This window comes from Diabrotica undecimpunctata, chromosome 6, assembly GCF_040954645.1.
Source record: "Diabrotica undecimpunctata isolate CICGRU chromosome 6, icDiaUnde3, whole genome shotgun sequence".
Classification (NCBI taxonomy): Eukaryota; Metazoa; Arthropoda; class Insecta; order Coleoptera; family Chrysomelidae; genus Diabrotica; species Diabrotica undecimpunctata.
Genome location: NC_092808.1, coordinates 103553867 through 103578248, shown reverse-complemented (window position 1 = coordinate 103578248; position 24382 = coordinate 103553867). Strand labels below are relative to the sequence as shown.

Below are 24382 nucleotides of genomic sequence, written 5' to 3'. Positions count from 1 at the left end.
TCATTTAGTTCAATAAGTGTTTGCAAATCTTTGTGCTCATCCAGATTACCTTCAGTTTAAAATACCTTCAAAAGACATTTTGAATAGTCAAGAGCAGAGGAATTGCAAAAGAATATACCGCATGTTCTAAACCCACATGTATTTTTTTATACTATTTGTATTCTAGAATAGACAACTCCTCGTTCTGTCTCACATTGCTTTAGATGGATATGAAATTTTTCCCATTCCCAAAAAATTCTATATTCACTAAGGTTCATCTTTAGGTTCCAGAATACAATTTTTTAGATTTATTTTTTCCTTGCTAGTTGCATACATTTTCTGTTTTTTATTAGTCTTCGCAGATACGCAGTGCGTTCTTAATTTGAGACAATTTCAGGAAATTTCGTAGTATTAAAGTTCCTGGTACAGCTACTTTGAAAGTAGGATAAAAGTTTTAAATGATAAAAATAGGCCGTATAGAAAGATATATGTTGAGAGAACTTATATATTATATTATATTATATTATATATAATTATATATTATAGTATGGTGTAATATTTTTTTGTATTTTGAAATATGTGTCTCGATTGCTAGTGGTCATTGAAACAGGTACAATTTACATTTATATTTTTATTTTTAATATGTACTTTTAGATTGGGGACAATATTAGCTACAATATATGTTTTGGAATACATTTTTGTTTAATTAAATTGTATAGCTTTGTGTTTTTAAAAAGTTTAATACATTTTTATAGTTACTGTTGTTTGAGATAAGAATGTCTTTTAGGTTGTTACCAAGATTGTATTTACTTTTGGCCGTTAGGTACTGTTGACAGTCAAGAAGTACGTGTTTTACGGAAGTCGTGGTGTTGCAGTACTGCACAAAATATGATTGCTAGAATTCATTAAGTGCCCATGTGTTAGGCGTGTGTGTCCTATTCTTAATCTCCGAATAATAGATTTGTCCTTTCTTTTTATTGGTGGAAGCTGGTGGTAGAAAATGTTTGGATGACGCCTAACTTGGTATTGTTTCTTTTCCAATGATCACTCCAAAGGCCCATTATTTTTTGTTTAAATGTTCTTTTAAGATCTAATGATGTTTGAATCTTTGTTGTTAAGTTTACGGAACAGGATTGTTTTACTGCTAGATCGGCTTTTTCATTACATGCACTAGCAATGTTTGATGGGACCCACAATATTATTACTTTACTTCTATTGTTTAAAGACGATTACAAATACTCTGGATTTATTAGACTATTGGGTGAATAGAATGTTCTTATCGAGTACATGGATGATAGAGAGTCAATACAGTTTGCTATAGTATTATTGGCGTTGAGTGGAGTTTTCACAGCTTGTAGTATTCCATATAGTTCAGCAGTAGTTGACACAGGTCGACAGTAGTTGTAGTTATTGTAACAGCACAGCCAACACCTTCTTTACTCTTAGATGCGTTTGAGTATAGGATCTTATCGAAGTTGCAATGATGTAGTATTTCATAGAATAACATTTTAATGGTGAAAGGATGTGTTTAATTATATTTAGATAATTCGATATTGAGATTCGGAAGTTTGTATATCCATGGAGGAGTATGAGGGACCCTGAAAGGGGTAGTGGACAACAGATTGATATTATCTAAATAAAGAATTGACATTGGTATAGTGGACCATTCTAACATTATTAGTAACTGGTAATTATCTATTATGGATGCTTTTCTTGTAGAGTTTGAGGGATTTGCTGAAACTCTAGCGAAAAACAGCAGTAAAAGTTGTCGTCGTCTTAGATGAATTGAAGGTTTGAAACATTCTACATGAATCTTTCCACCGAACTGGATCTGAATACTGCTAGACAAAGCCGAAGAAAAGTATTTTGTACTATATTTAGTGAACGTAGTAGTAATTTACTTGATGACATGTCTAGAATATTACCATAGTCAAATTTGAAGCCGATAAGAACTCGGTATATTTTTAGTAGTGTTTTCTCATCAGCTTCCCAACTATAATGAGCTAGTGATTTACGGAGATTCATTCTTTGATGGCAGCTCCAGGAAAGTTTGTTTTAAAAATAATGCCAAACTTTATTTGGTCTACTACTTGGAGAAAATTTATATTCAGAGAAATGGTTGGAAGTTGCGTGTTTTTTCTTTTGGTAAGATGAAAAACTAGATTTGAATGGGGCGAAGTTAAGGCCTGATTGACTGGCCCAGTTATTTATCTTATTAACCGTGTCCTGTAATAAAGTGTTTGTGGTGGATGTGACCTTTTCATGTCAGAATAATAGTATGTCGTCAGCATATATTCCATATTGTACATGATCATTTATGAAGAAACTTAAATCGGTTATACTAAGGAAAAATAGTGTGCCGCTTAAGACAGATCCTTGTGAGGGACCATTTTTGATTGTGTGATGTGTGGATATTTTGCCGTCAGTAATTACTTTAAAGGATCCATCTGTGAGAAATTTTTTTTATAAAAGTATATTACCAGATAGCTTCTTTTGACTTTGTCTAGTATCACAGAAATCGGTATAAAGTTGTATAAAAAATTCGGTATAAAATTTGTTGAGTAGCACATGCGCAGTTGTTGATAGAAGAAGTAAAATATTATCCATGTTTCATCGATTGGGTCTGAAGCCTGATTCAAATTGGTCGGGAATACTATTTTGTTCAAGTTACCAAAGTAATCTTTTACTAGCCATTTTTTCTAGAAGTTTACATAATATACAGGTAAGAGAGATTGGCCCTTGAGGTGAGTTTAACGTTTTTAAAGATGGATCACCTTTTTTGATAGGAATCGTTAGAGATTATCTCCATAGTGATGGGAAGATCAAAAGATATTTAAAAATAAATAAATATTAAGAACTAGTATCTAATTCAGTATCATCCGGAAAGTAGCAATGTCTAGTAACAAAACCCAAAAAAAAATCGTATTTTGGGCAAAACATGTCTTACAAAAATTGTATACAAATATGAGACGTAGTTGATATAATTGACCTTTGTTTTAGTTTTTGTAATGAATCAAGTAATGTCTCTCTTTGAAGAAAAATGGAATGATATAATAATTTATTTATGTGATTTATATGACACAGTCGATGAATCTGATAAGGTTAAGGTAGCGAAAGCACTGAGGAAGTACTATTACGGAAACAAAGCAGTCACAGAAAACAATCCATATTCTATGGTTCGGGTAAGTACTTATTTTACTTTATTATATTATATTCATTTATAACACTATTATATTATATTTATTATGACAGACAAATAATAAAATAAACAAACAATTGATTACATATGTTAATTCATAAATTGTAATAATTATTAATGTCTAAATTTTGATTTGAATTCCTGCATTTTATAAAGAGTAAAGAGTATATAAATGATAGTTTTTACATAAAATAGGGTTCTAGTTATTATTTTTATTATTATTAAGGAATAAAACAAATGACAACTCAACAATATATTAAAGCACGAATTGTAACCAAATTAAAAGATAACTGGGAACTATCAGTATATAACAGCATTTTGAGCTATAAACTTACGCCGATACAACCGTTTTATAATAACCCCCCACACATTCTCGATTGGGTTTAAATATGCACTGTAGCTGGGCCATGGTAAGGTTTCGATATTGTCATTCTAGAGCCACTGGTTTATTATATCTGCAGTGTAAACAGGACAATTATCTTGTTGAAGGATAAAATTATTTTCTGGATACAACTGTTCTACACTGGGAAACATGATGTTTTCTAGAATACTCAGATAAGTCAGCCCAACAAACCTGCCGTCAATACGCCATACCATTTCCATTCCTCTAGATGAAATCCATTCCCATACATTGGCGCAAAAATGACCAGCTGCTCGATATCTATCAACATATTAAATCTATTATTATCTGGTCTATATACCCCAATTTTGCCTTTTTTAGATGATTGAAAAATTTTCTCATCTGCAAATATTACTCTGTCTCAAAAATCTTGATTTTGTAGCTGATGGTTTAAAGAAAATATAAGTCTTGATTGCTTTTGTTGAGGTGTAAGAGTTTGTTTTTTTTTTACTGCAGTTCGGTACCTAAGACGCGATGCTGTAATTCTGCGCCAAGTTGTTGTCTTTCTTCCTGGAAACTGTGACATAATTCTTGCAGTTTTCGCATCTTCAAAAGGATTCTCTTCTAATCTCTCCAAAAGCGTACGATCTTCATGAGCGATAGATATTTTTGGTCTTCCAGAACCTTGCATTCTATCCAGAGTTTATTGTTCTCTCCATATTTTATTAATATTAAAAACTGTTGTTCTGCTTATGTTAAAATGGTTCGCTACGGCAGATAGTGACCAACAATTTTCTAATTTCGTTACAATTTTCGCTTTTAGTTATTTGCTAGCATGTGGAGCCATTTTTTGAGGTTGAACAGAATAAGTTATCTGACAAATTTTAAGATTTGGCAGTGACAGTGACAGTATGTAAATAATAAGTATTTATCCTTCAAAATACACTCCTCAATTTTCTACAAAATATGTTTTAAAAGTCGTATCAGTTTTAGCAGGAACCAGCTGTACATCTTCATCGTCAGTGGTGCTATAGCCTTACTTAGGCCTCGACCTTTCCCAGTCTATTTCGCCGATTGTTTTTGTTCATCGCCAACAACCATCGCCAACCGTTGTTGGCATTATTCACACCATCCCTCCATCTCAGTCTTGGTCTACCTCTACTCCTATTTTTTTAATGGTGCTGCTAATAGGGTTTGTCTGGGTGGGTTATTTTCATTTGCTCTTGGCGCATGTCCAGCTTATCTAAGCCTACTTATTTTTATGAAAGATATTACATCTCTTCATCAACTATGTCTTTATACTTCTCGTACAATTCGAAATTATATCGTCTTCTCCTAATACCATTCTCAGATATTGTACATAAAATTTAGTCATACTCGAGCATGCACGTACATATGCACACACGTTCGAACACAAAAATAAGCGCCTGTGTACCCGTGTAAGAAACCCTTGATTTAGGAGCATTAATTACTATTTAAATGGGAATAAGCCACAATTAAAGGTTAAAGTACGTTTATTGACGTTTCAATTTTCACTTCGGAAATCGTTCTCAAAATACAAAGATTAGTAAATTAAACAAATTTTGTTTTTTTGTTACTTAGATTTTGTTTTATTTACTAATGTTTGAGTGGAAATTGAAACGTCAATAAACGTACTTTAACCTTTAATTGTGACTTATTCCCATTTAAATAGTGATTACTTTAAAATGCCACAAGAAAATAGCTTCAGAACAATATTAGGAGCATTAGTTATATGTAGGTGAGGTTAAAACACTACAACGCTTCTGTAGCTTCTATTTAAAATAATAACCTTTTTAGTCATATTATACATGTAGACTTATTTAAAGTACCTACATTCAGACTTTCTACAATTTTATCTTTAGTTATTTAGTGACAGAATGTTCTTCAATGGCGCTGAAACATCGGTTAGACTGCAATCAAAAGCTTCAAAAAGTCCTGTCTACTATTACTTTGACACGTACATTCCGGCAGATCCGCTTCTACCTATTTTTGGAATGAAACGTGGTAAGTTAAAAATATTATAGTTGAACTTAAAATTCCATAAAAGCATTCTATGAAAATTATGAGTTGCTGCCCAAGTATTGAACTATAAATGTAAAGATAACTATTTATAATCAAAAGCTGATAATAAATCCAAAATAATATATATATATATATATATATATATATATTATATATATATATATATATATATATATATATATATATATATATATATTTATATATATATATATATATATATTTATATATATATATATATATATATTTATATATATATATATAAATATATATATATATATATATATAAATATATATATATATATATATTTAAATATATATATATATATATATATATATATATATATATATATATATATTTATATATATATATATATATATTTATATATATATATATATATATTTATATATATATATATATATATATATATATATATATATATATATATATATATATATATATATATATATATATATAGATATATATCCCCCTCCCCCCTAGTGAACTCCGTTATTTAAGACAAAGATGAAAAACGCTCGGACCCGCCAATTTTTATTTTAATAGAGAAATTTTATAACCTATAAAAAAATTGTCTCCCCTTTTATCCCCTTCACTTGACAGCTACCCCCTCAGATTTTTTAAATAGCAATGGGGGTCGTGCGATAGTTCGGTGGAAAGGGTTTGAAAAGAAGAATTCTAAAATCTATCACAGTTTACTTTAAATTTAAGGATCTTTTTGTTAATAACGATTTATTGTTTGGAGATACACTTTGCGATACAACAATACAAAAGTAGGTACACTGGTTTTGCTTTAATATGGGACATTCGGTATAACAAAATTTATTTAATTTTCACTCTTGAACGTTTATACCGAATTATTTTTTTGCAGAATAAATACTTTTGTGTCGTTAAAACATATCGTGGTTAGAACAATTTTTTAAATATTCTAGTTGGCGTGTCTAGTTTTTGACAACTGTCATAAAAACCAAGCAATTAGCACTCTTGATTGTAAAGAATATTAACAAGAACTTGAGATTTGGTGAGCTTTAGTGGTAACCTGTAAATTCTTAGTATTCAAAAGTCAAAACAATCAAAATGGCACCATCTCGTAGATTAGTAGACAAATGTGAAGCAATTTTAATATTTAGTGAAGCAGGCCGTAACTACCATGAAGCTGTGAGAATATTTAACAAACGTTTTCCGAATCTTCCAATTGATCGACATTACTATAGACTACTTGTCACCAAATTTTGTGAAACTGGTTCTGTCGAAAACAAGAAACGGGATGGTAGAAAAAAGACTTCTGAGGAAAAGCAAGTAGATATAACTAAAAATGTTGCTCTCGCATGCGAAGTAAGTCACAGCACCGTCTTAAACATTTTAAAAAAGCAAAAATTTCATCCCTATAAGATGAAAATGGTGCACGAATTGTCAAAGGATGATCCAGATCGACGACTGCAATATTGTGAAACTATGGATAATAATAATAATATTTCACAAGATCCAAATTATTTAAGACATATTTGTTTTTCCGATGAAGCTACATTCTATTTAAATGGTCATGTACATCGACAAAACGTAAGATATTGGTCTGACGAAAACCCTCGATTGTTTCGAGAGTGTGATACTCAATTTCCCACTAAATTAAATGTTTGGGCAGGTATACTAGGGGATCACATTATAGGCCCTTTTTTTATCGAAGGCAATTTAACGGGGGAAAGCTATCTTAATCTATTGGAAACACAAATAATTCCTGCAATTAATGATGTGATTGATGGGAGCCAGTTGACGACACTTGATGAACTTCGTCAAAGAATAATCGAAGAATGTAATAGGATTGATGTGCAGACCCTACAAAGGGTTAGTAAGTAAATGGAGAACATTTCGAGCATCGCCTGCAGTAATTTAAGTTTTCTAAGATAATTTGCCAATTCCTTTAATTTTAAAGATGTAATTTAATACATTATTTTTTGTTTATTTTATTTTAATTAAAACCATTATGCCATACAAAATTTCAAACTTAGACATTTTTGAATTCTTCTTTTCAAACCCTTTCCAACGAAATATCGCACGACCCCCATTGCTATTTAAAAATCTGAGGGGGTAGCTGTCAAGTGAAGGGGATAAAAGGGGCGACAATTTTTTTATGTTATAAAATACCTCTATTAAAATAAAAATTGACGGGTTCTGATGGAGGTCCCGGGTGGCGGGACTGATGGAGGTTGAATCAATCTTTACCTGTTGCTGGCTATTCTGCCACAACATTAACTTTTTAAAAAATGCCTTGCTTTTCTGTCAAATTTTTGACCTCAGGGTTACTGTCTTTTCTCGTTCGGCGTGGTACCTAAATTCCTGTCGCATTTCACCGACAGCGATTGAGAAGCTTAAGAGTGGTAACTTCATTATATATTTTTTTTAAATATCTATAATTCAATTTTAATAATGTTACCTAAAGTTAAAATCAAATTTAAATAATTATATACTGTTGGAAGTGCATCTTATGATCTTTTTGGTTCTCTATAAATTAATGTTTTTACTTAAGTTTTTTCACATATTTTTTTATATACATGTACCATTACCACATGTTTTTTGCTGTGCTAAGTTGAGTTAATTTGTAAACTGTATTCAGTTTAATTAATTGTCTATACAATATAATATTTAATGTCCATTATCATAAGCTTCTTTACACATTTTATATCTTTGACTGCTACATATCTTTTTAAGGTAACCCACTTTTAATAACTTTTCCATGGATGTTTGGTTTTTCATATTGTTCTTTTTAGATGAACTGATGATGCTTCTTGATTAAGAAGCGAAACGTCTTGAATAAATAGATGAAGTAGCCACCTTCTTTGTCTTTTATTTCTCCACTTTGACCGAAAAACCCACCACTCTTCGAGTGTTCCTTAGTTTATATATATATATATATATATATATATATATATATATATATATATATATATATATATATATATATTTATATATATATATATATATATATATATATATATATATATATATATATATATATATATATATATATATATATATATAGAAATGTAGCCGTAAGCTACCCTAATATTGAGACTCAGCAGATTCCGATGTCCGAAGTTATAAAAAGGAAGAAATGAATATTTTTATTATTATTTTAATTATTGTATTATTGTAATGTTGCAATAGGGTAATTCCAGCAATAATCGACACAAGTCAGTGGGGTCACACTCTCCGATTTGGCTGAAATTTTACACACATGTTGTCCTAGACAAAAAAACATGATTGTCAAATTTTCAGACCTTAGTATTCAAAATGGCGGCCGTGGCGCGCTATTGAAGTTTCACGCTTTTTATCAATTTTTTTTTCTCCGATTTTTTTAGTACAGCGAGCTAAATATGCTTAAACAAATATCCACTATATGTTTTCCAATGTAAAATTTCCCGCTGAACACGATACCGGTAGATCCCGGAAGAATTGCCATATCGCGTCATGTAAAGCCACAAAATGCAAAACAAAGCGCTTTTTTTGAAAAATTCATATCTCAAAAACACCATCTTTAATTTTTTTCAAATTTTCACAAAAGACGCCTTAATACAAGTACTTTCGAATAAAAGTTGTCACAGAAATCCTTTTTATGTGTTTGAAGCCGCTGCGCCCTATAAAAGTCCAAAAAACGCGATTTTCCCGCCTTTTTTAGCGCTTTCCCTCGTTTTTCAGCTTCCAAATAACTTTCAGAGATTTTCTGACAACGAATTCGAATTCTACGGAAAATTTTACACAAAATGTGACTATTTTGAATTTATTTACCATCGATTTTACCGTTTTATAGGGGGCGACACAATATTAAACGCAGAATTGCGTGCTGTAATCAATACATTTTTTGCGCTAGGAATTTATTATTTTACATATTATAATATTTGTTCGTCTATATACACAAGGGAAAAAAATTAAAGAGGGTGTTTTTGAGATGTGAATTTTTCAAAAAAAGCTCTTTGTTTCGCCTTTTGTGGCTTTACATGACGTCATATGGCAATTCTGACACCGGGATCGTATTCAGCGGGAAATTTTACATTGGAAAACATATAGTGGATATTTGTTTAAGTATATTTAGCTCGCTGTACTAAAAAAATCGGCGGAACACGAAAAAAAATTGACAAAAAGCGTGAAATTTCAATGGTGCACCACGGCCGCCATTTTAAATATTAAGGTCTGAAAATTTGACAATCATGTTTTTTTGTCTAGTACAACATGTGTGTAAAATTTCAGCCAAATCGGAGAGGGTGACCCCACCGACTTGTGTCGATTATTGCTGGAATTACCCAATAGTCAATTTTAAATCTTTAAATGTATAGTTTGTAGTATTTTCAAAATTGTAACTTTTAATTTTCAAAATAAAAATTTTTTTTGGGAACTTAACGTAGAAGAAACATTTCTATATATACCACTTATAAAAGTGTACGTGCTTCATCGGACTTTGACCAATGTGTGTTACCTGTACTTACTTATGGAGCAGAAACATTGACACTCACAAAAAAGGTAGTTAATAAGATTCGCGTGACTCAGATGGCTACGGAGCGCCAAATGTTGGGTGTCTCTCTGAGAGACCGAATCCCAAACGAAGAAATACGTTGTAGAACAAAAACAACGGATGCCATTGAAAAAATCGCGTCGTTATAATGGAATTGGGCAGGACATGCTGCCAGATTATCAGACAACCAAGGGACACAACGTATTTTAGAGTAGAGACCAAGGCAAGAAGCAATACCGAGCAGTGGACGCCCACCAACTAGATGACTGACGACCTGAAGCGTGTTAGCAATAACTGGATGCAAGCCGCACAAGACATAGACAGATGGAAAGAGCTGAGGGGGACCTATGTCCAGCAGTGGACGCATACAGGTTGATGATGATGATGACTTCATCGAAACTTTTCATTTTACGATATAATAGACTATTGGAAAGATACAGAGATTCCCATTGAGTCCAGTACGCCTTTATAGTTTTACTGTATTTAGTTATTTCGTACCAAATAGGTCTTACTCCATTTTTAAGCCATTCTCATATGACTTTTAAATCATTATTTTTCGGTTGACACTTTAAAGTTTTTCCAGGGAAGTGTGATTATTATCTTCTTCCTGTTTAACTGTAGTTATCTGGAGACTTACTTCGTCGGTTACATTCTATTTTTCTTTACGTCCTTATACTCCTCTTGCAAAATTGACACATGCTCACTTAACTTTCCTATTTCATTTTTACTAATCGCTAGCTGCCAATTCAAATGAGCAACTTCAGATTCCGGAGTCTCTTTTTCTTTCCGTGGTCGGTCATGGGAAATTCTTAGAAGCCTATCTGTACTAGTATTTCTAATAGGACTATGTGACGGGCTTCTGAATGTCGATCTAGGCAACCTTCTGACCTCATTCTTTGGTTTTTATTTATTTGCTTGGGATCAGATTCCACAATTGCTTTACAAATGTCCCATCCTTCCGCAATTAAAACATCTTCTGTTTTCATTTAAGTGTTTTGCTGAAGATTTTGCAGTATGGTTTAAATTTGGGATAAAATAGGTTCTTGGTTATTCTTTATTTTCTCGAAATATTATTTCTTTTAATTTTAGGCGAAATACTTTGCTAAGTGCTCCATTTAACGTTTTGAGATATTGTAATCGAAGAGTTTGTTGCATTGCGACAATCTGTAGTCCATATATGAATGCTTGTATACCAATTTGTTCCAGAAAATCTTTAGATGCCTGAGGTTACGCCAAATGGAATAATATTCCAATATCGGCTTCAAATTTTTGCAGGTTTTTATTATGTCTTCGATATCGAACTTTCAGCTGATTTTTACTGCTGCTGGTCATATCCTGTCTATAAAGCTTCAACGAGAGGGGTATAAGTGAATGCATCCTGGGAAAGAAATTGCAAGACGGATGCTGCTTGTCCTCGAAGTGGCATTACCAAAGAATTTTCCATTTCTCCCCAGTCCAGCCATTTGCTCTAGCTGCAAGTTTTCCATGCTGTTTATCCATCGATTGTTGGTGTTTTTAAAATATTACTAGTTCTAATTGTACCTGTTTCACACATGGAAGATGATGATGCTGTTTGTTTAGATTCGACTTTAGTTACTGAAACAATATTAGATTAAGAAGCTCGGGTATTAATTTTCCTTTCTATCTCAACTATTTGTTGAGTAAATTTTTAAATTTCAAATTATTCTATTGTTTTTTTTTTCTAAATCGGTTTTTAAATTTGGTAATATACTTTTTGATTTTTTAAATCGTTTTTGAAGTGAATACTTCCTATCGCTCGGTGTGATGTTTTGCACGGACCCGAAATCCCAAAAAAATTTATTAAGTTACAAAAATTTTTATAAAATTATAAGAAATTATGAAAAATGATAATAAATCAAATATAAAAATTACCAAAAGTTAAATAAAATTAAATAAAATTTAATCAAATTAAATGAAATTAGATAAAATTAAGTAAAAGTTAATAAAATCAAATAAAATTGATTAAAATAAACATTAAGTTTATTTTAGAAATTTTATAGTCGTTTATAAATAAGTATTTACAAATAGAAAGGTTTCAGTGAAAACTAATTAATATACTCTCCCATTATTCATGAGTATTTTTAGAATATAATGATAATCAAAATAAAATAATTTAAGTTGTTCTAAAGCTATTTTCTTGTAGCAACTTAATGCAATTACTATTTTTATTTATGAAATAATTAAGCATAAATACAAGATAATAATGCAAATTTTTATTATAAAAAATATTAACAATTCAGTAGTAAGTGGGCATAAAATTTCATTAACCCACATATAGTAATAACACGCTATAAGTAGTCACTTCTGTCGGCACTCTCCAAGTGCCACGTCTTTTTTTTATATCATTTTATTATCATTTCCTTTTTATATCATTGAAATTACTTCTAACTTAAAATTTTTATGAATTTGGGATAAACTGATTTCTACCTCCACTTTTCAACGCCTCTCGTTCTATTCTTCCTCTTCTTGTTTGCGCTTCTGCTTCAGCTCTCCTCTTCTTGTCTACGCTTCTCCTTCTGTTCTTCCTCTTTTTGTCTACGTTTCTCCTTCAGCTTTTCTTCTTGTTCTCTACGCTTTTCCAAGGCCGTAGGGAGGTCGTTACGCTTTTTGTTTTCCTCTTTCTCTTCTTCCCCACCTTTCTCTTCATCTTCATTCATTTTTAAAAACTACGCGGGAAGTCTGAACATGTCCATTTCTTTATTAAATTCAGTAGATTTCGTATTAGCCATTCACAATTGTTTAATATCTCTTTAATACCACCGTTGTCACCAATGTTACTCTTCTTAATAAAAAAACTATATTCAGCATAAACACTATTACAATATCTAATACAACTCAATGATAATTATTAACTTCAAAAACTTAAATACTACTGTTATTAAACTGTCAACTGCCTGTGTTTATACCCCTAATGTTCCAGATATTTTCTGACGTTGTTGCAGACATTACCAAACATTTAATTATTTTTCTGTCATATCATCTATCATATCTCAAACATTCTGTTCTTTTTGTAATACATACTTCTTCTTCTTCGTCAAAGGACTTTTATAACCTCACGTAACTGTCGTAATTATATTTTTATTTAAAATTGTTGTTTATTCGTATCAAATATAGTATTTCATAGAAACAGTGTTAGTTACTGATGCTGCTATCTGATACCATAATCAAACCTGACAGATTCACCTCTCAATCATCTATCTACTACATACATCGCTGTGGTATTACGGCTATTTCTTATTAAAATAATAATAATTAAATAATGTATAATACATATAACAATTATGTGTTTTAGGCGTTGCCCATGGTGACGATGGAGGTTTAATATTTAAAGTTATAACCGTCGGAGCAGTTTTAGACCCACAAGATGAAAAACTCATGAAGCATTTAACAAAATTTGTAGCGGATTATGCTAAAACTGGGTAAAGTATGGATAAATAAATTTTTTGTCATTAAAAATATTTTTAAAATAGTTGCTAACAACAAAAATACTCTATGTATATTTTTGTGTTTTTATATCGGATTAAATTACAAAGAATAGCAGCTATAATAGGAACTAAAATCGGAGATGTTTTTCCCAGTTTCCTGAGTTGTTCGATATCACCAATTTTCTTTAAAATCTATATTTAAGTAGCGCCGACATTTTGTCAAATAAACTATAAAAATATAGCAATAGATATAAATATTTTTCAAAGCTTTTTGTCCAGTTGTCAGAGAATTGACCCCTAAAAATCATACAAACAAGCGGAATTTTGTCGAAAATATTAAATTTGGGACCCCGTAAAAGATGTAAAAAAGTTTACCACTTTTACCCCCGGGCTTCCCTCTAAAACCCGCCTCGTAGGGTGATAAAAACACAAAAAATATCGATTTACTAAGAATCTGTACGCCGTAAAAAAATGTTTCAATTAAAAAATATAGCTGTGATAATTTTAAACAAAATTGTTTATTACCACTTTTTATGTAAAATTGTTAATTACATAATAAAAACATAATAAAAAAAAGGCCAAGTGTTACGTTCAAAAATGCCTAACAGTAATAGCTAGTAAATAATGGTAACAATTGGGTGAAGCAAGCCAAATGTAACCTTTTAAATGGTCAATTATAATTAATGGAGATGAAGTGGAGTAAACAGTAATTAAATATCATATAAAAAGTTAAATATGGGTGTTAAAATTGGAGACCATACACTGTACAGCTTGCATTTTGCTGATAACCAAGTAATACTTCCAGAAGATCAAGATGATATCCACTACATGTTACGAAAAATAGATGAAGAATAGACTAAGTGGGGCTTATCAATTAATCCATCAAAAACAGAGTAGGTAGTAGTGGGAGGTGAAGGAAAGCACTTAGAACTAGGAAGCAAACAAATTCAAAATACTGATAGCTATAAATATCTCGGTGTAAATATTACATACAATGGTCGGAATACAAAAGAAATAGCTACTAGAATTGGTCAAGGAAATTCAGCAATACGTCAACCGAATAGTATACTTTGGAATAACCACATCATACGAAACACAAAAATTAGGATATACAAAAGTATCATAGAAAGCATTGCTACATATGGTTCAGAGCTTTGGGTAATAAATAAAAATGACGCATCCAAAATAAAAGCAATGGAAATGAATTATTGGAGAAGATGTTGCCAACTCACTAGAAGAGATAGAGTAAGGAATACTGAAATCAGAGAGCGTATGGGCATAGACATTGACGTCCTGGAAACTATAGAATGCAAAATGCTGAAATGGTATGGCCATGTAGAAAGGATGAATGATCAACGATGGCCAAAGAGAATATTACAGTGGATCCCCACCAACCGCAGGAAAAAGGGAAGACCAAGAAGATCGTGGAGACAAGAAGTAAAAGGTGCAATGGAAGATAGGGGTCTACAAGTAGATGACTGGAACGATCGCAAGCATTGGAAGCTAGGTTGCGAGAAACGGCAGCAGCTGTAATAAACTCGTTATATACATATATATATATATATATATATATATATATATATATATATATATATATATATATATATATATATATATATAATTAAGGATCACTCAGAAGAGTGGTGGGTTTTTTCGGTCAAAAGGTGGAGAAAAAAGACAAAGTTGATGGCTACTTCATCTATTTATTGAAGACGTTTCGCTTTCTTAATCAGAAAGCATCATCAGTTCATCTTAAAAAGATATGTAGCAGTCAGTGATAACAAAGTTGTAAAGACACTTAAGTAAATGGACATTATACGATTATGATGTATAAACAATAAATTGAACTAGATAAGTTAACAATTTGTTCAAACTAAGCACAGCAAAAAGAACATGTGGTTTTTGTTTTTTTTTATATATAAATGTATAAGTTAAAAAAAAACATTAAAAAAGAGAATGAAGAACTAAGAAAATCAAAGAAGCACTTCCCACAATATAGTGCGCAAAGTGCTTCTTTGATTTTCTTAGTTCTTCATTCTCTTTTTTAATGTTTTTTTTAACTTATACATTTATATATAAAAAAAAAACAAAAACCACATGTTCTTTTGCTGTGCTTAGTTTGAACAAATTATTAACTTATCTAGTTCAATTTATTGTTTATACATCATAATCGTATAATGTCCATTTACTTAAGTGTCTTTACAACTTTGTTATCACTAACTGCTACATATCTTTTTAAGATGAACTGATGATGCTTTCTGATGAAGAAAGCGAAACGTCTTCAATAAATAGATGAAGTAGCCATCAACTTTGTCTTTTTTCTCCACCTTTTGACCGAAAAAACCCACCACTCTTCTGAGTGATCCTTAATTTATATTGGATTGACGGTCGTACTCCTTTTTTCGATATATATATATATATATATATATATATATATATATATATATATATATATATATATTGTGACGATTGGGGTTTATAGAAAATAATTTATGTTATATACTACATAATATTAGATATAAAAAGTATTTGATTATTTTAAATAAGTTATATACTAGAGAATTTTATAAAAATATATTTATGTGAGGGCATTTTAAGAAATTAGCATATAATAATTGTAAAAAGTTCTATTTTAGTAGTTATGATTTTGTAGATATTTTTAAGTGAGCCATGTGACTAGGCAACACACTATACCCTCCATTCCTAAGTGTCATTTTAAGAATTTTACGAATATAAGTGGGGTTATATTGTTTGAAATGTGTATTTTATTAAATTAGAGTGTTAGTTACTAATTTGAATGTTTATTCTGATCTGAAAAGCCTAAATGTCAACAAAATTATCAATGGAACTCTCCAGAGTGCAGAATTTGACCTGTGTTTATGTTGGAACATTCTGGAATAATGATTATGGCGGTGGATCGAACAGATATTTTTTCGAGAACATCTATATAGAAGTTAATAGAACGAATGGAACATGATCTCTTACCAGATGGTTCTGGAATATCAAAAAGGATATAAATACCCGTGATTTGGATTCAAGATGGCAGTTTTTGAGTTTTGAGCAGTTTTTAGTCTGAAGTCAAGCAGTCAGGAAGTTTTTAGTCAGAAGTCAAGCAGTTTATTATGAAAGTTAGTAGATTAGTTAGTGAAGTCAATTGTTCACAGTTTTAGTAAGTCAGTCAAGCAGTTTAATAAGAAATATGAAAGTTAGTTGGAGATAGTCCAATTGTTTAATATAGTGAGTTAAATGAAGATTAAAAATTATGCATATATTTAATGCACATTTATAATTATACACAAATAATTATTGAAGATTATAAAAGTATATTAGAAGAATATTGGATGGACATTGGAAGGAATTAAAATTATATTATGATTGGAGATTAATATAAATCAACTTATAATAATTGGATATTGGTATATTGAAAAGAAGAATAAATATAAATGCTGTTTGCTGGTTTGGTTGGTGGTGTATAAATGCTGGTGAAGAAAACTATATCTTAAATTGGTAGAAGCTGATAATTGGAAAAAGTAATTTCACAAAAAACAAGGATAACTGAAGTACGAAGACATTCTGTGGTGATTAGAATCTATATAGTAGAAAACAGTTCATTTAGGCATTCAGTGAAAGAAAGGTACAAAATTTTGTTAATATAATTTAGTTAGTGTCATAACAATTTCAATTTTGAAGATAGTTTTGTTTAAATTTTAGATTGTCTATAGAATTTAATTAGTTTTATAAGAACATCAATTTAAAGATAGTTTATTTTAAATTTACATTGGCTAGGTTAGATATATATGTGTGTTTCATAATAGTTATAATAAAGATAATTTAAAAAAGTACTTACAAGCTAATTCTTTGAGAACCGCGATAAAAACCCTATATATTATATTATTAAAAATACTCATTGCTCATCATTCAAACAAACAACACATCATAACAATATATATATATATATATAAAGTTAAATAATTGTTCAAGTTAATAAAGAGGCAGTTTGAAAGTATGACAATAGTCAGTTAAGCAATTGGAACAGTACATTCTATTAATTTGACAAGGTGAAGGTACGTACACTAGTGACCATAAAATTGGATAAGGTATCCTGACAACTTATTATAAATGTTAGAATATTAATAAATAAATAAGTTGAAGGTAAATATGAAATGTTATGGTTAAGGCAATTGAAAGCATTCAGAAAGGTGAGGGTACTACCCGGGGATTGTGCACAAACCTGTTTCGTAACTCACTTAGGCTGATGGTCTAAGTATCCAACGATATATACCTATATATATATATATATATATATATATATATATATATATATATATATATATATATATATTATAAAAATGAAATTTAAATTATTATTAATTTTGAAGACGGAATTCGGCCCTGATAGCGATAAAATCTACCACGTTATCAGCTGTCCCGAAGTATAGTCATTTTAAATAGTAAAACCAAATCATAATTTAATATTTTATACCTCTACCATTGTTTAAATAGCCTCTACTACAAATTTAAGTGCATTAGTTAGTGCTGACAATATCATCTCAAGTGAGTAGCACATCTTTTTGTATTATTTTTGTAACAATAACAAAATAACCTTTAAATAATACCTACGTAAAAAGATAACAAAAGTTCCAGTTGGGTCTTGACCAGTTTTTTATACCGGCCACAGGGCCGGCTCAACTTCTGATCAAGAAAATTAATAAAATTACTGCATACAACAATAATACTACACACAACTCCACTAAACACAGTTACTCAGATGTCGTAAATTATTTTAAACATCCAACAAAACAACAAGCAATAGTCATTTCCAGCATTGAAGGTACAAAAATCCATGATTACGTCGTAGCTGTTGGATCACTAGTGGGTCCAATTAATGTACATTTTGCCTCCAGAATTGCTAACAATAGAATATGCATATACCTTTTTTCAAAAAACACTGTTGATGCTCTTCTTCATTCTTATAAATATATCGAAATAAGTGGATGTCAAGTCGAAGTAAGAAGATTAATTTCTCCAGCCCAGAGACTTCTAATATCTAATGCATGTCCTACAATTCCGAACGAAATAATTGAACAAGAATTACAAAAACTTGGTATTCACACTGTATCCAAAATGACTTTTCTTCGAATAGGTATGTCTGAAAGTGAGTACAGTCATGTTCTGAGCTTTAGAAGGCAATCATTCATTACACCCCTGGAAAATATGTCTATTCCTGACTCTTTTACCATAACTCATTATAATACTTCCTACCGGGTATTTATCTTCATAGACGGATTTAGTTGCTCCAAATGTAAAACCATTGGTCATCAAGAATCAGAATGCGCTGACATTTCAAACCAAACTAATTCAACTACCCTCTTAGATTCAACCCAAACCACATCATCATTATCTAAACCTCATGAACCTAATGATATCCCTTCAACTCCCCTCTCAGATTCAAATCAAACCACATCGTCATTATCTAAACCTAATGAACCTAATGATAAAATATATCAATCTACGGAAACCGACTTCGTCCAAAACATGTCTAAAGATAATCCAACCACTTCGTCTTCTTCTTCCAAAACAACAGCACTAGCTGTAAATAACACTGAAAATACTACGACACCAGAAACACCAATAATCATAAATAATGCAGTCAATTCTAAACAGCTAAAAAGACATAACATATTATCTTCTGAAATTAACGAAGACAACCCAAAAACCGATTCATCCGTTTTTAATACCCCTAAACAATATAAACCAAAAAAGAAACTCAAAACCTCTTCCAAAACCCCCCGCAAAGATGTCATTCACTCCCTAGAATCCATCAAAGACAAAATCGAAAATAGATCACCTCCATTTATACTAAATTTCAATGAAATATGTGATTTTATGAAAAATGTTAACTCTCATAACCCTGAATTAACTTCTAAAGATTACTCCAATAAACCAGAGGAACTAATACAGATCCTTAATTTTGTTTATTGTTACACACAAAATTCTAGGTTAAGAAATAATATCACCCGACTAAAGAAAAAAATAAACCCTAACCCTTCTTCAGCTGACGAAACTGACGAATCATCACTAGTTGAAGAATAAGCAAGGGATGACTAATTCATTTATAGTGCAATGGAACATAAATGGGTTTTATACCCATTATGAACAGTTAAAACTACTAATCGGCGAGCTTTCCCATTTAATTCTTTGTCTTCATTTTTTCCATGGACAATCCAACCACTTACCATTGACTTAACCCTCACAAAATACCCCAAATCAACTACAATTGCGATTTTCATTAAACACTGGTACTCCGAAGTGATATCTCATTATCCTAATTTTCTCCAAATTTTCAATGATGCCTCTAAAGCTCATGACGGACACGCTGCTGCATACTACTGTAAATACACTACTCACACTATATCCATATCTACAAACTGCTACATCCTCACAGGCAAAACCACAGCCATTTTGGAAGCCTTAATTTTCTTCAAAACGCGTAGTGAGAATAAATGTGTCATCATCACTGACTCACTAAATGCTCTATTAGGTGTAAAACAAATATACCCTACAAATCCAATATTTCGGGCTATAAAAATGAGATAAATATAATTCAATCAACTCGAAAATAAGTAGCATTTATCTCGGTACCGTCGCATGTAGTAATAGCTGGAAATGAGAAAGTGGACAACCTAGCAAACACAAGTCGAATAAACTCACAATACACAACAAAATCAAGAAATTACCCATACTTCGATCTCAAAAACCTAATTAAAGACCACTGTATAAACATATGGCAAGACTATTGGAAAGATTCAGGAACCAAACTGTATAAGATTTATCCCCTTGTGAAGAACATCTTGAATAATCCATCCAATAGAAGGGACCAAGTAATAACTAACCGACTAAGAATGGACATACTGCACTGACCCATAAATTCTTAATCAACAAAGAATCTTCTCCAACATGCAGAAACTGTTCTCTCCCATTGATGGTGAAGCATATTCTGATTAACTGCCAGTACCACGAAGAAACAAGAAGAAAATATGGAATCTCAGATGACATCAAAATCACTTTAACCATAAACACTGACCATGTAATAAATTATTTAAAAGATTTACGTTTATATACATCTACTTAATGTAAATAAAATGAACTCTTGAACTCAGCCCATGTTGACCAGTTGTAATAGCCTGCAAGAACTGGCAGACCAACCAGAAAATTCCAAATTAAAATCTCTTCTTTCCCAAAAATGAAAGTTACAATTCTTCCCAATTTAAAGTAATTCCAAATTAAAAGTATTCTTCTCCAAATCAAAACAAAGTCCAATTCTTAAGTTTGGAGTCGGCAGGCAGAATCTATTGAAGGGACTTTTCCATAAAACAACATAATTTCTTAAAAACTTCACATAAACTAAATAATTTCTTGAAACTTAAAAAAACTCCTTACGTTCCCAAAAAAAAAATAATAAAAATAACTTAAATTTCCTTCTTTCCCTCAGATTCTGCCTGCCGTAATAAAACTTAACAACTCGTCTTCTGGAAGTTCTGTTCCAAAATGGCCAGCATTCTTTTTCTCTCTAATGACAAGAAAATCAATTCTATTATGTCCTACATATCGATATTAGATATTCATAAATATCGAAATATTGGATAGTATTGTGGGTGGCCTACTTTACGGCGGCAAATTAGTAGCTATTGTAGGAATTCGATTTCATTATTGGACTTTGATTTTGCTAACTTTCGAAATGTTAGATTATTAACGATCGTATCGTTACCGAATGAACCGTTTTCTTAGAAACAACTCTTGAAGCGACCTTCGATTTTGAATGTCAGTTACGCGCACGAAATCAATATTCAATAAAATTTGTGTAAGCTTGACGGTAAAAATTCGATATCTTCTGATCCAAGTGTTCTATCGACAAAATTGAAAATGCTGTTTAACACTCTCACCGCCAAGTGTAACATTAATGTGCACTCTGTATTGACAAACGTGTAACATTAATGTACACTTACAGCGTTTCACGTTAACAAAATAATATAGTTTTGGCGCACGACGAAAAAATTTAAAATATAATTGGCGGCGAGAGTGTTAAGGTAAAGAGTGCAGCTTTCGTATGCAGATGTTGTATTTTTTTTTTTTTTTTTTTTTTTGTGGCATTGACTTTCGTCATTCAGCCAGTCTCGAAAGGTTATAATATATTCCTTAAAAAAGTATAGACAGATAAGTACAGATTATTTCTCTCAGACAAATGCACAGCGATATCCCTAAAACGAAATAGACGAATAATTAATAGAAGAACACGTCGAAGGAAAATACAAGGACACTCGCTTCTCGTCTAGGGGTCCGTCAAGACATTTATTTTAACAGACAAACAATACTGGACCACGGATAAGGTATTGTTACATATAGGATAAACAAAGGGTACAAGTCTAATCCTATACACGCTCATGAAAATTTTCATGAACGAGTACCAGATTTATAAAGCTATGCATGTGTCTGACAAAAATTCTATAATTAAATTATATATTGTTACAGAACCTATGGCTAACAAAGACTGTATATTATATGGAGCGTATGTATTGCATTTAGTTAATTTTGTATACAGGGAGTTTGAATGCTGTATAAATTTAGGACATTCAAAGAAGATGTGATCGAGGTCACCTAGCTTGCCGCAATGTTTGCAACTATCATCATCGATGACTTTAATTTTAAATAAATGGCATGGGTAGCATGCATGTCCAAAGCGTATTCGATTTATAGTAGTAATATATTTACGAGGAGCTTTGAAATTCTGAAACCAGGTTGTTTGAGGTAGAGTTGGTTGTAAAGAGGTATACCTTTTAGAGTTTGTAGAACAGTAATGTTTCCATTGCTCTTTCCATCTAAGTTGCTGATTTTTTTTGAAAATCGTAGTAACATCTGATGTGTTAAGCATATATTTCAACGTAGAGCCAGTTGTTACACTCATTTTAGCCAAGTGATCTACATATTCATTGTGTTTGAGACCAATATGTGCTTTGACCCAAATAAATTTTATGTTGACTCCAGTCGATGATAAATGATACAATCGGTCTTTTATTTCAAATATGTAGGGGTTGCTAAATGTTGAGGGTAATTCAATGTTTTTTATGCTCTGCAAAACTGAAAGGCAATCTGACAGAATTAAGATATGTCTATTACAGGTGTTTTTAACATATTTTAGAGCTTCAAGTATAGCTATTGATTCCGCTGAAAAGATTGAAAATTCATATGGTAGTTTATACTTGAAATCTACGTTTGTAGCGGGTAAAAAGTATGCGCATCCCGTCCCTTCTGTTGTTTTTGATGCGTCCGTGTATATTACTGTGGCTTCCCTATAATCCTGCAATAGAGATATTAGAAGATTGCTACTCATAATGGTGTTCTCACTATAAGTGGGTATTATAACCTGAGTTCTGTGGAATAAAGAATAGTAGTCTAAGCTTCTGTCAACTGTGTCCAATTTCTTGAAAAAAATAGGATTATTCTGTAATGCCATGCATAAAGGTGGGGAAGGTTTTTTCTCCCAATATTTGTTTGTAAGATCTGACTCGTTAAGTTGACGAACGCTTGAAAATAACTGGGAGTTAGTTAATAGAATTTTAAGAAGGCTTTTTTCACTTAAAAAATTTCTTCTATTTTCCAGGGGTAGCTCAGCGGCTTCAACATATAAGGGTTGTATAGGGGTTGATCTCATAGCACCCAAACATATCCTCATAATAGAATTTTGAAACGTGTCGATTTTTCTTAAAAGGTTCTTAGAGGCGGAACCATAAAGAGTAGCACCGTAATCTAGAATAGATCGTATATATGCGCGATAAAACAACAAGGATGTTTCTACATCGCAACCCCACCACGTTTTAGTTGTCATTCTGAGGAAATTGCTGCCTTTGTTACATCTATCAAGCATGTAAGATGTTGTATTTTGCCGCGAATAAATTCAGTTTCTATAAAGGTGTTAAATAAATAAACGTAGCGCGATTTTGCTATTTTTTACGATTCTCGTGAGATCAATAAAATTGATCACTTTCATGGACCGTAGCAAAATTTCCATTTTTAAAGATAAATCATTAAAACCTATGACATCAAATTTCAATTTTGAGTTGTGGCAACAAATATGAGGCATTTGAAATATGAATAAAAAACCTGGAATTTAATGTTTCACAGTAGAAAACTTCACATTACACTGATCATCAGTCATCCTTTATGAGTTTTGTAATTTATTAATTGTTCTGATTTTAGCAAACCTTCTATTAATAACGTTGAATGGTTACCGGTGGATCCCGATAGTAAAGAAATAAATGTGTTGGAAATTGAATCTCCAGATAAAGTATTCATGACAAAAATGGAGCATATTGGATCTATGGAATTTTGGAATAGCTTACCTATAAAAGAAAATGAGAAATTATATCCTGAACTGCGTTAAATGTAATTATTGTTTATATTAAATTATCAATGCAATTTTGATTTGTTTTATTTCGACATTTTAAAGTTTTGTTTCGTTAATGGCAAGTGATTTTAAAATTTAAACAAAATTTACGATACAACAAAACTTATTTAGACTATGCTTAATAGGTCAATCATAGACAGGCACACCACAACTGACTAATCATACGGTCAGATTTGTGCTAGGACTACTGCACCCCCCAATTCTGAGGTGTAACACCATTATACCCAGGAGATGCATTGTACGGGGGAAAAGTGTTGCGTTAAGCAATGCCCCAGAAAGATAAATTTCTGAGGTTATAAATATAAACACAACGGAAACTATCAAAAGCTGTTCGGAAAGGAACATATTCTGAGTAGATTATCAAAAAAGTTTCTGTGGAACTCAACGAAAGAT

The 24382-nt window shown here is 31.3% G+C and overlaps 1 protein-coding gene across 2 annotated transcripts in view; it reads left to right on the top strand.

Annotated features, from left to right (window-relative positions):
- The window catches only part of LOC140443677 (carboxylic ester hydrolase-like), a 73088-nt gene extending 49087 nt beyond the window's left edge, over positions 1-24001 (top strand). For both annotated transcript variants that reach the window (XM_072535051.1, XM_072535050.1), the window contains 4 exons: positions 2980-3161; positions 5402-5543; positions 13395-13521; positions 23782-24001. In XM_072535051.1, coding sequence (XP_072391152.1) covers positions 2980-3161; positions 5402-5543; positions 13395-13521; positions 23782-23965 — 635 coding nt within the window. In that variant the 3' untranslated portion in view covers positions 23966-24001. The remainder of the gene's footprint in view (positions 1-2979; positions 3162-5401; positions 5544-13394; positions 13522-23781) is intronic.
- The last annotated feature ends 381 nt before the right edge of the window (positions 24002-24382 follow it).